General features: G+C 45.8%; 1 protein-coding gene across 4 annotated transcripts in view; it reads right to left on the bottom strand.

The window, feature by feature from the left end:
* Positions 1-14,024, bottom strand: part of STK24 (serine/threonine kinase 24) — a 136,580-nt gene that overhangs the window by 68,651 nt on the left and 53,905 nt on the right. For all 4 annotated transcript variants that reach the window (XM_033177388.1, XM_033177389.1, XM_033177390.1 and 1 more), the window contains exon 2: positions 7,805-8,035. In XM_033177388.1, the coding sequence (XP_033033279.1) occupies positions 7,805-8,035 (231 nt within the window). The remainder of the gene's footprint in view (positions 1-7,804; positions 8,036-14,024) is intronic.

The following is a 14,024-nucleotide window of genomic DNA, read 5'->3' as shown; positions in this document are numbered from 1 at the left end:
GCTGGTGGGGATGCAAAATTATACAGGCACTCTGGAAAATTAAACAGACATTAAATAGAAATCAAATACCTATCCTACTCGTAAGTATTTACTCTAGAGAAGTGAAAAACATGTTCGTACCAAAAAAGTGCATCAATATTCATAGCAACATGGTTCATAATCACCAAATTCTGGAAACACCCACACGTCCTTTGCTAGGTCAACCTGGTTACACATGCCATGGTGCCCTACCCAACAGTGAAAAGGAACAAACAAGTGACACATGCATGAACACGGACGGATCCCTCAGGCAAGACAGTAACTGAGAAAAGCCACGAACAATAGAAGTGTGATTCCATCCATGGTGCTCCGGAAAAGCCAACACGCTAAGGACAGACCGGTGACCGCCGGGGCGGGGGATGCTTCAGGAATTCTTTGGAACGTGAGCATTGTTCTGGTTCCTATGTGTGGTGGGGCTTATAAGAATCTATACATATGTTAAAACACATAGGACTATACATCCAAGAGTGAATTTTACTGTAATTTTTTTTTTTTTTTTTGAGACAGTCTCGCTGTGTCACCCAGGCTGGAGTGCAGTGGTGCGATCTCAGCCTCCCAGGTTCAAGCGATTCTCGTGCCTCAGCCTCCCAATTAGCTGGGACTACAGGTGCGTGCCACCACACCTGGCTAATTACTTTTGTATTTTTAGTAGAGAGGAGGTTTCCCCATGTTGGCCAGGCTGGTCTCAAACTCCTGACCTAAATGATCCACCCGCCTCAGCCTCACAAACTGCTGGGATTACAGGCGTGAGCCACCGTGCCTGGCCTACAGTACATAATTTTTTTTAAATGTTATGGGGAAAAATAAACCCATACACGATACACAAAACCATGTTTTATCTACTGAAGACACACAGATTAAAACAGAAAAGGATCTTAGGACGACGATGACGGTGCCATGAACTGCAAAATATGAAAAACTCAACTCTAATCTGAGGTCCATAAATAGAACAGGGAGGAAGACATGCAACCAGAAAATGAGCAACAACTGACTTAGCAGAGTGAAAGAGTCATTGTATTGGCTAGGAAGGAGTCCAAAGCTCAAAGAGGCTACTGGGAAGATCTCTGCTAAGCACTAAAAATGCATGTCATGTCTACCAAGAAACAAAAGCAAAACAAAAACCCTAAATGCACCCAAAATTAGTTTCTGGGTTTTTTTTTGAAAAAAAAAAAAAAGGGAAAGCAAGGTGCCGGTCCCTAACTTCTTTCTCCTTCATTAACACTACTCTAATCAACAAGGTCAAAATATAAAGCCAGATAAAATCTGACATTGGTCATTATCAGTTTGCTACAAAACATGCAAAAAACATGGGCAGGTGAGGACCTCCAGTCAGTCACACAGCCCCATTCCAGATGTAAATAATATCTCAGGGAATATTAACTTTGTGGAAAGAGTACAAGCGTCCAAGGGAGAGTCACAAACGTCCCACTAAGACTCAGTGAGGGAGGGGCTCCCTCTCATGTGTGGCGTCTTCTGCTCAACTGCGGAAAGCGGGGTTTATAACAAACACTAAACTTGCCGGGGTCACCGCCAACACTTATGTAATCAGTCCCTGCAGCTTCTGCAGCCCATCGGGGTCCACCCGCTGCCCCTTCTTACCTCAGAACAAAAGTAACCCAGAAAAGCACCTCTGAGATACCACCCTTTCCAGGTGCTGTGTGAGCGTTCACAGCCTCGCGAGCAGAGGCTGGCCGGCCCACGCAGCGTGGACACACTGCCCCGAGTATGGACACGCCCTTCTCACGATGCTGGCAAATCCTGCACTGGGTCCTGCCACAGACATCATGGTGGGCACAGCCGAGACCCTCCATCCAAACTGCCCTTTGGGATATTCCAAGAGTCCCAAACGTCAGCACTAGAGATACCATTATTTATACCTATTTTCTGGGACAAAAGGTTCATTCCACACGGCGGTTTTTCAACAGTGGCTCTGTGGACACTTGGGCTGGGTAATTCCCTGTGTGGGGCCATCCTGTGCATGTGACAGGCATCCCTGGCCTCCACCCACACCCCAAAGTAGCAGCAGCCGAAACATCTGCACTGTCACCTGTGCCTTCAGTGAGGAAAGTCCATACGGGGCAGTGGCAGGAGGGACAGAGAGGTACACAGTGCTAGATCTAGGTGGCTCAGTTCTCTTCCCTGTTAAGACCACAGAAGCCCTTCAGACTGCACAAGAGCTTCTCCATATAGTGGAGTCTCAACTTTCTTCTGGGCCCTTTCGATTTCATTTATCTAATTCAAATAAACTGCAAATCATCTCTCCATATGCACTAAAATAGTATCTCATTTTCACCATCTCAATGAAAGTGCTGCTGGGACTCTGCCTTTGAAGGAGGAAAGACATGAATGAGAAAGACACTGTGTGCTTTGATGAGAATTTCTGAGGCACAGGAGAGGTTCACCCACACCAAGCATATATCTGAACTAAAATGCTTTTAGAAACTAACATAATAACCCATCTGAATTCCTAAGTATGCCTTGAAGCCAGGGGCCAATACAAGAGCAAGGTTTGCTATGAACTAGCTGGAAGAAAGGTGTGAGTGAAGATAAAATTCACAGGTGTCCTAACAGGATACATTCATCATCATGTAGCTAGACTAATTTCTCTGAAATGTGAAGTTATCATACAATATGGGCAAGGCAGAGAATCACGGTGTTTTTCTGCAGACAGGCACAGTAAGTAGGCTGATTATTTTCTATTGTCCAAACTAGGGTGCATCTGAAAGTCAGTGGGCTAGTTACTAGTTACGCAGGGAGGAGAAGCATCCAAGACCACAGATGGACAGTCTGCACAGCAGCCTCGTTCATGGAGACGCTGGCCACTTCTATCAGTATTTTTTACCTTTTTCCTCAAGGATAAAATGATCGGTTTTTCTCTTTCATCAGAAACTACTATTTCCCCTTTGGGGAAGGCAGAAAAAACAACAGAAGTCCCAAGAATATAACTTGGAAAGATGACTGCGAAGTGAGATGACGAACCTGTAATGTACCCACAACCAACCCTTTCCCAGAATCATCTGTACTTGCAGAGAGTACTTGGTTTTCTAAAACTCACCAAGGGACTTTCCCATATTAGTCTTCTGGTGAATCTGATGGGTCAAAATACCCAGAAAGTTTTTAGGAAATGATAAAAACTTGTAAATAATGTTGGGGATCTGAATCCACAATGAGACAACAGGGCATGTTTCTTTAATAATGACACTACAACAAAAACTACTACGGCAAGGAAGAAATTTGAAAAGCACAGATTTTTTTTTTTTAAGACCTTGTACCTGATTTGCTTTGGTTAAACCAGTTTGATGTTTGAGAGGAATAAATAATTTATCATAAAAGAAAATGATAAACCTTATTTTTAGCATGCTAACAATCTATTTTAAGACTTGTGAATTTTGAGTCTGGCACAGAAACTTAAAATTTTTTTAATAAGGGAAAATCATCATTTTCTAAAAATCTATTTGCCAGCACTTTATATACATGATCTAATCTTCATAGTAATCATGGAAGTATATCTGCATTTCCTCCAGAAAATCAGCGGCCCAAACGGCGACCAGATGAGCACCTGTGCTAGAATTTGAGACTACAATCTTGGCTATAACGAAAAGTGAATCTCAATATGGACACTGATAGGCTGGCAAGCTCCCCAAAACAAAACAAAACAAAAAAGATGAGATTTGTAAGTGCTGAAGGGAATGCACATTTGCAAATGGTCCACTGAGAAAAAACAGGTCAGAATCCTGTACACCATCCTGTTCTCTGTTACAATTGTATGTCTTCACTGCCTAGTTAAAATACAAAACCAAAAAATTCTCTCTCCCCTCCTGCACACTACCCCATAATCTTCCCAACCCCACACACAGGCAGTTTCATTTGGACTTTGTGGAGGGTACTTCAGTGGCAGAAAACTCCAGGGGTATAATGGCTGGGACACGGAGGATTCTGGTTAAGTATCCCAGCTGGTTTAATTTCCCAAAAAGTAAACACAAACTACAATGGGTGAAGTTTTTTCCACGGTCTGTGATCATCTTCAAGACCTTTCCAGGCCTCAGATCCATAACTATTAAAAAAAAAAAAAAAATCACTGTTGTATTGTTCCTTCTCCTCCCTAAATTCTAGTCCTTGTTTTTAATCTTTGGGGGAAACAAACATGCTACAAAGCAATTCTGTGACTTGATCGCTGCTACTATCAAAATTACCACCACTCACCAGATCCTTAGTAACGTTCAGAATATTCAGACCACTTATCTATTGTTTTAAATCTCTTTTTCTAGACTAGAGGAATGAACCAAAAGCTAATTATGAGACCCGTGAATGCTAGCTACTCCAGCAATGAAGAAAACCGTTTCTGGTTATTTCTTCTTTGTCCTGGCCTGCTATATAAAAGTCCCTTAACACAGGGTGACATCCTAAGGCCCTCTCTCCAGTCACCCTTAAAGAACTAAGAACATCAGCTCTGAACGCTACAGGGAGTGTTTTAAAATGACAATGAAAACCATACAGAGCACTATTTCCAGCTCTGTGGCAAAGACCCATTTGTCTTACAAATCCATTTAATGTGTATCCTACCTGACATTAATTAGGACCACACTTTCTAAACCTACCAAGATGATGGAAGAATGGCCTCTGACTCAGGAGGGTCCTCTTCTGGGCCAAAGAATTTCATGACACTCCATTCCACAAGAATGGGCAGACAGAATTACAGGTCTGGATTCTTCTCCTGCTCAATTATAATAGTTAATTATTGTTTAGAAGAGCAGTTCATGATGTGTGTAGCCAAATAAGACAATTGTCCTACACATGGCTTTAAAATCTGGGCCAACTTTCCACAATGGCCACGTTCTTCCAGACATTCTTGTGGCAGATATTCCCTAAAGGACAATCTGCTTAGTAAAATACAGAGAGTGCACTGGATGAAGTATGAACACTTTTCCACCTGCCCAGAGGCCATCAGCACCTGAAGGCCACTCCCCGAGCTATTCCACTTCCTACAGAGATGAAGTGGCTTTGAAAAGGCCAGCCTACTGTGCATACAGCCTGTGTCCTCTTTCCATGAAGCACACAATTCAGTGACATTTCTTAGCCTCCCCTGGGTCAGGTGTGGTCATGTGGCTGAGATTTGGCCAGGAGAACATGAACAGAAATCATGTGCCCTACGTCCAGGCCTGGACACATAAAAACTTCCCACACGTGAGCCTCCATTTCTCCCCCAACGCTGACTTATGGCAGCTGAGCACAGTCACTTGTCAAGATGAAAGAATAATAAGATAAAAGGAACTCGGGTTCCTGAATCAGTGTCTGAAGGAAAACAGCCCACGGATCAGGGCAACCAGTGAGGAAGAGATACATTTCTACCACGTACGAGTCGTTATTCATTTAAGGAGCTTACTACGACAGTTGGTGTCACGATAACTAAACAAGATACAGGGGCAAACTTAGATCAAGGTTAGGCTGATCTGGAACCTAGTGTTCTAGAATTAGCAACTCAGGCAAGAACAGGACCTGTTGGACGGAATCTCTAGAAACGTGCAGATACGTACTGTGGCCACAATAAAGCAATCTGTTCCAGCATGCAGTAAAAATTGTGCTAAGCAGCTGAAGTTGAAGAAGATGTTTTGAATCAGTGATCCTTAATATCCACAGTTAAATATTAGCTGGTATAAATCACCAAGTATTTGTCAGGATCCTCCACACTTCCTTTGCCAAAACCATAATAATAATTCATATTAAAATACAACATCAGCAAACCACATGAAATCCAATGCTGAATTTACTAGAATACTACTGCTGAAGTCATTTCACAGGGAATAGTAGGCAGCACAGTGGACAGAGTCCAAACTGAGTTTCTTTAGCTGTTTGTTTTCAATCGAAATTTAACATCGAGGCCAGGCGCAGTGGCTCATGCCTGTAATCCCAGCACTTTGGGAGGCTGAGGTGGGTGGATCACCTGAGGTCAGAAGTTCAAGACCAGCCTGGCCAACATGGTGAAACCTCATCTCTACTAAAAATACAAAAATTAGCCAGGCATGGTGGTGAGCGCCTGTAATCCCAGCTACTCAGGAGGCTGAGGCAGGAATCGCTTGAACCCAGGAGGCGGAGGGGGCAGTGAGCTGAGATCACGCCACTGCACTCCAGTCTGGGTTACAGTGTGACTCCATCTCATAAAAAAAAAAAAAAAAGATATTTAACATCAAGAAGACGCTGGCATTCCCCCACGGAAGTCACACGTGTAGTGCTTTCCTTTTTGCTGTGTCAAGCCCCAAACTGGGTGCCCTATCACAGCAACATTTGCTCTTTTTGCTGGCATTCTTCCTCCATTCTTTGGTCCTGGTTTTCTTGGTTCAACCTCAATGGACACCTTCACTGCAAACTACCTTCATTCCAGGGTAATTTAAGAGATGAGGTATGAATAAACTCTACCAAGGAAGGAAAAGACTCATTAAGTACCTACTACATGTCAGGTACTTTCACATACTTAATTCCGTTTTATCTTTGTAACATACGATATCTATCATAATTTTCCATTTTGCAAACAAGAAAGTGGAGAAGTTATAAAAAATAACGAAAACTCACTCAAGGCCACACACCAAAGTAAATGACAACAAGATTCAAGTCCTGTGACGCCTGACTCCAAAACTCTTTCCATTTCAAAATGCTACATTTGACCTATAACATATTGCCGTCCTTTACACAAGGGATTAAAAAAGAGACCACTGCTCAATTTTGATTTCCTTTAAATATCCATTTTAGCAAATCAGTGTTGTCCATCCTCTGACTTATACCTTATTATATTTCTACAAAAGCAAAACCTACACGCTCCCTTCTGCCATCAGAGCAGCTTACAAATTGTAACTTAGAGACTTTAGAGGGTAAGGCCAAGAGAGGAAGAGGCCTAGCCCAAATTATCCAGGTTTATCGCTGCCTCCCCTGGAAAATCGTCATTTCTTTCTTCATAGTTCTGTATTCCACAATAATTATTTCAGAGCATATTTTTTCACCAATTCTTATGATTTCTAAAACCCCATTTTAAAGGTTACAACATTTTTAAGTTAGGTGAAATGGGTATATGTCGAGGAACTTGAAACACAAGGAACAGTCATAAGCCTTCTTAGCGTTGTAACAGGATGTTCTAAAATGGTAAAATGGTTCCACGCAGGATCAGAAGAACATTTTTAATACTATTTTTAATCCTATTTAATACTATTCTTTCCCACTTAAAGAACGGAGTGGCAGTCCAGGACAATTTTTGTATCATATTATAACTACCATTTTATTTAAGTAATTACTAATTTACCTAGCATTCTTAAAAGTCAAGTGTGGATAAGCTAGCTAACTAACCAACACCATCAATTCTCATCAGCAGTTCTTAACAGCATTAAATTAAACCACAGCTGGTAACTGAGAATATCAAAAGATTAACATTCTTGAGTTGGTATGAGTTTTTAATACTAATCATAAGCAGTCCTAAAATTACGTGAATAACTGTTATAATAACTTAATAAGCAGTTTTTATGACAAAGTCCCACTCAGAAAGACTCTTTCTTGTTCAAAAGAGAATTATAACATCAAACACTTTCACCACAAATACTTCTATAGGTGACATTTGAGATGACAGAACCATTGAAGCCAGGTTCTTTTGATCACGAAGGTCAAAACGTTTCTCCTTGCTCTGAAACCTGCTGTGTTGTATCTTATCAGAGTCCTTCCCATCCCCTGCTCGCACCTCAGCCAAGTGCTGCAGAACGGAAAAGCACGTTATTTTAAGCCTTACCTTCAGATAGGATCCATAATATTTGGTTACATATGGACTGTCACACTGACTCAGCACTGTGATTTCTTGTTGAATGTCCTCTATCTCATCTTCAGCTTCTTCCAGATCAATGATCTTTATGGCAACCACTTTCTGAGTCCGATTGTCAATGCCTTTGAACACCTCGCCAAAGGAGCCCTTCCCAATTTTCTCTAGTTTTGTAAAAAGCTCTTCTGGATCTGCCTTTAGGTTCTGTAGCGAGAAGGAAGAAAAAAGAGAAACTTTAGTCCCTCACAGCACCACAACTCCTTTGTCATTTTATATGTAATGTTATAGACCACACAGTCTTCCAGGGACTCATCTATTTTCTGTGTCCAGCCATCAGGCTGGTGGTGACCACAGCTCTGCAGGTTCAGGGCGTAAGATTCCTAGGTCTCACCTACACACGCGCATCAGACTATGAAAGAGAACAAGCGTGCAGTAAGAACAATTACCCAGCTAGATTAGAAAACATGGAAAAGATGCCAACTCTTATATAATGAGGGTAAATTAAAATCTAAGCCCTTATTTGAACATGTTAGAATACATAGATTTATTGAAAAATCACTCTTGTCTAAGCAAAAATTCACTTTTCTCCCTACTCAATCCCCAAAAGTTCCTGAATTCAAATGGATTTTTACTAAAATGTTAACCAGCTATATCACAGAATAGAAAAAAATGTATACCGTAAGTATGCATCTTCATGAATAGTACTGCCTTCACCAAAACGATAACAATCTAACCAGATTCCAGAAAACAATAAGCAGCCTGTTTTCTTTTGTCACATAAATGCTGTACCCTGGAAATAGCCTCTAAAAGCTCTTAACCACCTGATTAGTTACACATACATAGATAGTATACATTTCCAAGAAGGCTGGCTGTCAGAGTTCAAGCTCTCATCCTAACAAATGCACGGTACAGAGTCGTGTGAACAGCTGAGTTCTCAAAGGGGGCAGTAACCTGTCATCCACAGGGCCTGTCAGGAAACTGAGAAGCGATCCTGACGTTTAGCAAGGCAAGACAGGGACGCTGCACATCTCCCCACAAATAACTGCACAGCCCAAAATGCCAATGGCACCCTGGTGACAAGCAATAGCCTGGAACCCCACAGAGCAAGGAAGGACTCTAAGAACTGCTACCACTGCAGACACATCTTCCCTCAGAAATGGTCCATAGGAGGAAGAGAATGCCAGGCCAACCCTCCAAATCTGTCAGTCCTTTGAAGAAGCTGAACTACTAGGGAAAGTAACAAGCGCAGGGAGGAGAGGGAGGCCTGAGAAGGAGGTAAGGAGAACGAGGAGAAGAAAGATGACACAGAAGAGGGTATTCACAGAGCAGTGCATGTGAGGTAGGTCACACACACAGCACTATGGCAACTGCAGTGCATTATGAGTGAGGCCAGCCTTGGGGACAATCAAGGGCTACCCAGCCACAGCTCTCCAAGGTGAGACACACTGAGTTCTGAGCAGCTACTCTCCAAGAGAACTGTTGAAAGCCAGTCAGCCCATTTCTGGTTTGCAGGCCTTACTGTGCTACAGCGTGTCCACCATGGCAACGATGCACATATCACGGCAATGACACATGAGCAGATAGCCACGGTGACCTCCTGCACACAGGGGAGCAGTGCCCCTGCCCCACGTTGGTTTAAGGCTGCACATCAAACAATGCAAAAGCTCACAAAACCCACCAACCATCTTAGTACAAAATGAACCAAGTAAGGCTTGTGTGCTGGACATATACCCAATGGGAAACGCGTCCTGGGGTTACCAAGAGAGCAGGACAGGCCAGAAGCCAGGCACTGAGCACTCGGCCCACCGGAAGGTCATGGCCAGCGTAATCCGAGGTCTAACGAACTCCCAGGGATTACAAGGACTACAGTTTTAGCCATGATCCCCTTTGGCTCCTAAAAACCTACACAAACGTCCATTGTGTTAAAAATGACACTATCTATCCAACTTCGTTTCCACTTAAAGTACTGCACTAAACATACTAATTGGGTGATTAATCGAGAGGCATTTAATTTCTTTTCCTGAACAATTGCTAAACTGTTTTCAGTCATGGCACTACATTTCAAACATCTTAAGACAGTCACACTTAGGAGGAAGCCTGGCTGTGTATTTACAGGTTTTAAAAAACACAGTCCAAGACCCCTGGGTTTACCGAGATAGTCAGTGACCCACAGTCAGAGCCCAGGATAATTTTCTCAAGTGAAGACTGTTTCCGTAGCTAGTGAGCAGCCCTACAATATCCTCCTCTTCCTATTTTCAAGCTTGTCAATACCCCAGTTGAGTATCACCAGTCACTTTTGGGAATGCCACAGAATGCCCGGGTGGGTACCTCCCATCTGACTCACCCTGCACGCGGCCTTGAGCCTGCACCTCCACCTCCTCTAACACAAGCTGCTAGGATGAGAAGCTTTTGGGGATGCGGGGAAAGCAGCACTCATCTCCTTTTTTAGCTATAATGAAACATACCCCGTTTTCGGCAGCTACTATCTTCGCTGCTTTCATGCCCTCTCCCTTACCGTGCTCCCTCCAGGATGAGGTAGGGTGGCCCTCCTTTTACTCAAGGCCAGCCCCCAAAGCTGGGCTCTGGAGTCCATCCTTCTCCAGGATATGGCTTCGTCAGTAAACCCCTTCTCAGCTCCTTCTTCCATTCACCCCTCTCTGCTGGCTCTCTGCCCTTGGCAACATGCTCCAGTTTCTCCCATTTAAAACAAACGACAGCACCCTCCCTAACCCATAAGCCCTCCTCCTCCACTCTCTCCTTCCTCTGGAGTCCCGTCAAAGTCATCTGGACCTGCCTGGTCCTCCCCACCACTGCAGCCTGGCTGCGCTCTGGCTCCGGTCACCAGTGCTGCAGTGTTTTGTCTGAGCCTCCTCAACCACGCCCTCCCCCTCCTCTGGGTAACTTTCCAGTCCTTTAGCATCCACAGCCCCACTCCCACTGGCTTCTTCCAGTCCCCCTAGTTCCAGAAAGATCTTCACAGAGATTCCACCTTGACCCCACCTTGTCTGGCCCTTACTCCAAGTACCAGCCTGGGCCTCTACTACTCCTCCCCATGGGTGCCCAGTAGTTTCAGGGTCTGGGGCCCTCGTTTCCCAAACCTGGGACATCTGACATTCTTGCATAAATATATTGGAGTTCAGAAGAGAACAAGGTGAATAACCCATGTTTTTAAAACACCCTGATGGATTCTGGTCAATCACCACCTTGAAGGAAAGGCTGTGATCAAGACTCATGTACATGACAGCTTTCAAAGCGCTGGCTCAGGCGTGCCTTCTGAACGGGAACCCCCCGGACCAGCTGCTTCCCAGGCATTCTCTCTTTCTACCCAGACATCTCAAGCTCAACATGTGTGCATGGAATTCGCCGCTTCCCCTGTTGGACTGTCGTCCCACAGTCGCCCTCTGCTCTGCGCTGTCTCCTTTGCTCAGCTGCAAGCTGAGGAGTCAGGGGCTGTGTCTCACGCACCTCTACACTCCTGTGCCCGGGTATAACGAGTGGCATGGGACTGTGATCAGTAAATGTCCCCTGAGCAATAAGAAAACCCCAGACTCACCCTGGCATGAACAGGACACAGATTAGACACCTCAAAGCCTATCCTACAAACAGACAGGGGGCCCTGGAGGGAAGGGGGCAGCCCTTCCTGCTGACAAGGGTGAGTGGGGTGGTAAGAGCCTACCTTCCTGAGATCAGGAGAGCCGGTTAGCACTGTCATTCCTGGGAGTGGTGATTCTCAGACCTGGGTGAGCCTCACACTCCCCTGGAAGGCCACAGAGCCCCACCTCACCAAGAGTTTCTGATTCAGTCAACTGGGGGTGGGCCCAAGAATTGGAATCCCGGGGAGGGGGGGTAGGGAGATGCTGCTGGTCCAGGGACCACACCTGGAGAACCACCGCTCGGCATAGGCTGGGACAGGAGGCCAGGCAGCCCCAACAAGGGACATGCCACTAAAACACCATCATGCTACGTCAGCTGATCACCCCCCTCCAGTAACTGTCCGGCTCCCATACTAAGAAAACAGTGGCCTTTGCTTTCTGAGACTTAATTTTAAAAGTAGGCAACAAGAATGTATCCAAACTCTTACCATGTTGTTGACCCTGTGGGAGACTGTTACAAAAATAACCACCCACAAATCCCACCTCTCTGGGTCCACACCCCTATGAGCGTGACTTGGACACTCCCCCCAACAAGAGACAGTGGCTGCCTCCGTGGCCCTTGAACCTGGGCTAGTCTTGCTCTGTGTTCTCATGAATATAATCTAAGCAAGGCCCCAAGAGGACTCGCAGAGTTCCCTCCGCAGAGGGACGTGACCACGAGGCAGGGGAAAGCAGGCAATCGAAAATGGTGTGGTCAGAAAGACAATGACATCTGCCCACTTCCTGGACCCCAGCTGAGGTCCTAGGATGCGCCTCAAGTCATCCTGGGCCACCTGGCCTCAACCATGCCATTAGCTGACTACAGAGAGCCCAAAAAAGGCCAGCAAAACTGCTCAATCCACAGAATCACGAGAAATCGTGAGCCTGCTGTTCTGGCCACTCGGTTTTGGCTGGCTTGCTACTCAACAATAGGCAACTAATACAAAAACTGATGCTAGAAGCTGGGCACTGCCCCAGCGGAGGCCCTGACAGCCCGTGCTTGGCTCTAGGTCAGAACTGCCGCGGCCCATGTGTTGTGAGATGCCTCCATCCCCGCCCTCTTTGAAGAGGAGTCTCTGCGGCCGCCCCACTCTTCCTGTCCCGCAACTCTTGTTGAGCCGAGGCTCTCTGAATCAAGAGCTGGCAGCCCGTCCACATCCAGCCCCAAAGCAGGCAGGGCACGCAGACCTTGAGTCAGACATTGTGCCAGGAGGGAAGTGGGGAGATGCTGGTGGGAAGAGTCTCTCTCGCATGTGTAAGGGCCATGAACCCTGGGGACCGGAAGGCAACCTTGTGGATTGTTAAAATAATGGCACTAATAAGCCATCCCTTGTGTCTACACCCCCCACCCCAAGACTTTGCCCGCTGCTCCCATAAGAGCAGCCCACACCTTGAATCACCTGGCCTGTGGTTCCTGAGCTGGTGTACCATCTCCAAGGTCAAGCCTCAAGGGGCCCCGCGTTGCTCTGCCTCTTGGAAGGCCTCCATCAGCAGCATGTGAAGAGGTCTGTTCTAGCCACTGGAGAGGCCACATGGAGGAGACCAAGGCCCTGGCTAAACACACAGCCAACTGCTAGACCTGGGGTGAGATGCCCAGCCTTCTCGCTGCCCCTGCTAAACCTAGGCCCCAGACACTCTCCAGCTGGCCACAGCCACACGAACGTGCCTCAGCCAGGCTGGCGGAAAAACCACCCGTTCACCCCAAGGAATGGTGAGAAATGCTAAACTGTTACTGTTTTAGGTCACCAAGTGCTACAGTGGTTTCTTGGTTTCTTATACAACAACAGATAATAGAATTCAACAGAAACCACTGCAGGAGAAAAGCGTCTATGGGCAGCATGGCGGGAGGCAGATATTCCGGATTCTGGAATGTTTTAGTAACCTGCCCGTTTTCCTTTTGCCTGCACCAAGACTGCTTAGAAAACAGCTATTTTCACTCTTTTACTATTGTCCCAAAAGACCTTTTGAGGCGTATGGCACCCGTACAATAAGGGGTCACTGCATTGTCTGAATCTGCTCAAGTGCGGCATCTTTCAGAACCCCTGGCCTGTGTCAGCAGCTGCACACCAGGCTAAAAATTACCCCTGGCAAGCAGGGAGCCATCTGCTGAGGCCAGGGCACGAGGGCACTCAATAAAGCAGGGTTCCCCGAGCGGGCAGCCCTGCCCTCTGGCACTTCTTGCATAGGTTCATTACCATACTGTGTCCCCTATGGCCAGAAGAAAAATCAATGCCAAAGAAGGCCTATTTCAAATAAGAACCTCGAGATTCTGCTGCCAGAATTTATTCACCAAGGAAAGTAGATTTCCTTGGCAGAAAAGGCAAAATTCTGCCAGCTATCTTGATAATTTACTTTTCAGAAGGGTTTGGGCTGAACTGAGTGCCGGCTATGGCCTCAGATTAGAAAGGCCTGCAGCCCCTCACCCCCACCGCCCCTGCCTAAAAGGACGCAAAGCCTAAGCCAGGGCCAGGCAGGAGAATCAGGACGCCCAGGGGCTTGGCCTTTTCTGAAGCAGGGGGAGGTCAGGACACACAGACACCCCCACAATATTCCCCTCCAAA

Source organism: Trachypithecus francoisi, unplaced genomic scaffold (genome assembly GCF_009764315.1).
Source record: "Trachypithecus francoisi isolate TF-2019V2 unplaced genomic scaffold, Tfra_2.0 Lachesis_group18, whole genome shotgun sequence".
Classification (NCBI taxonomy): Eukaryota; Metazoa; Chordata; class Mammalia; order Primates; family Cercopithecidae; genus Trachypithecus; species Trachypithecus francoisi.
This window is presented reverse-complemented; position numbering and strand designations above follow the sequence as displayed.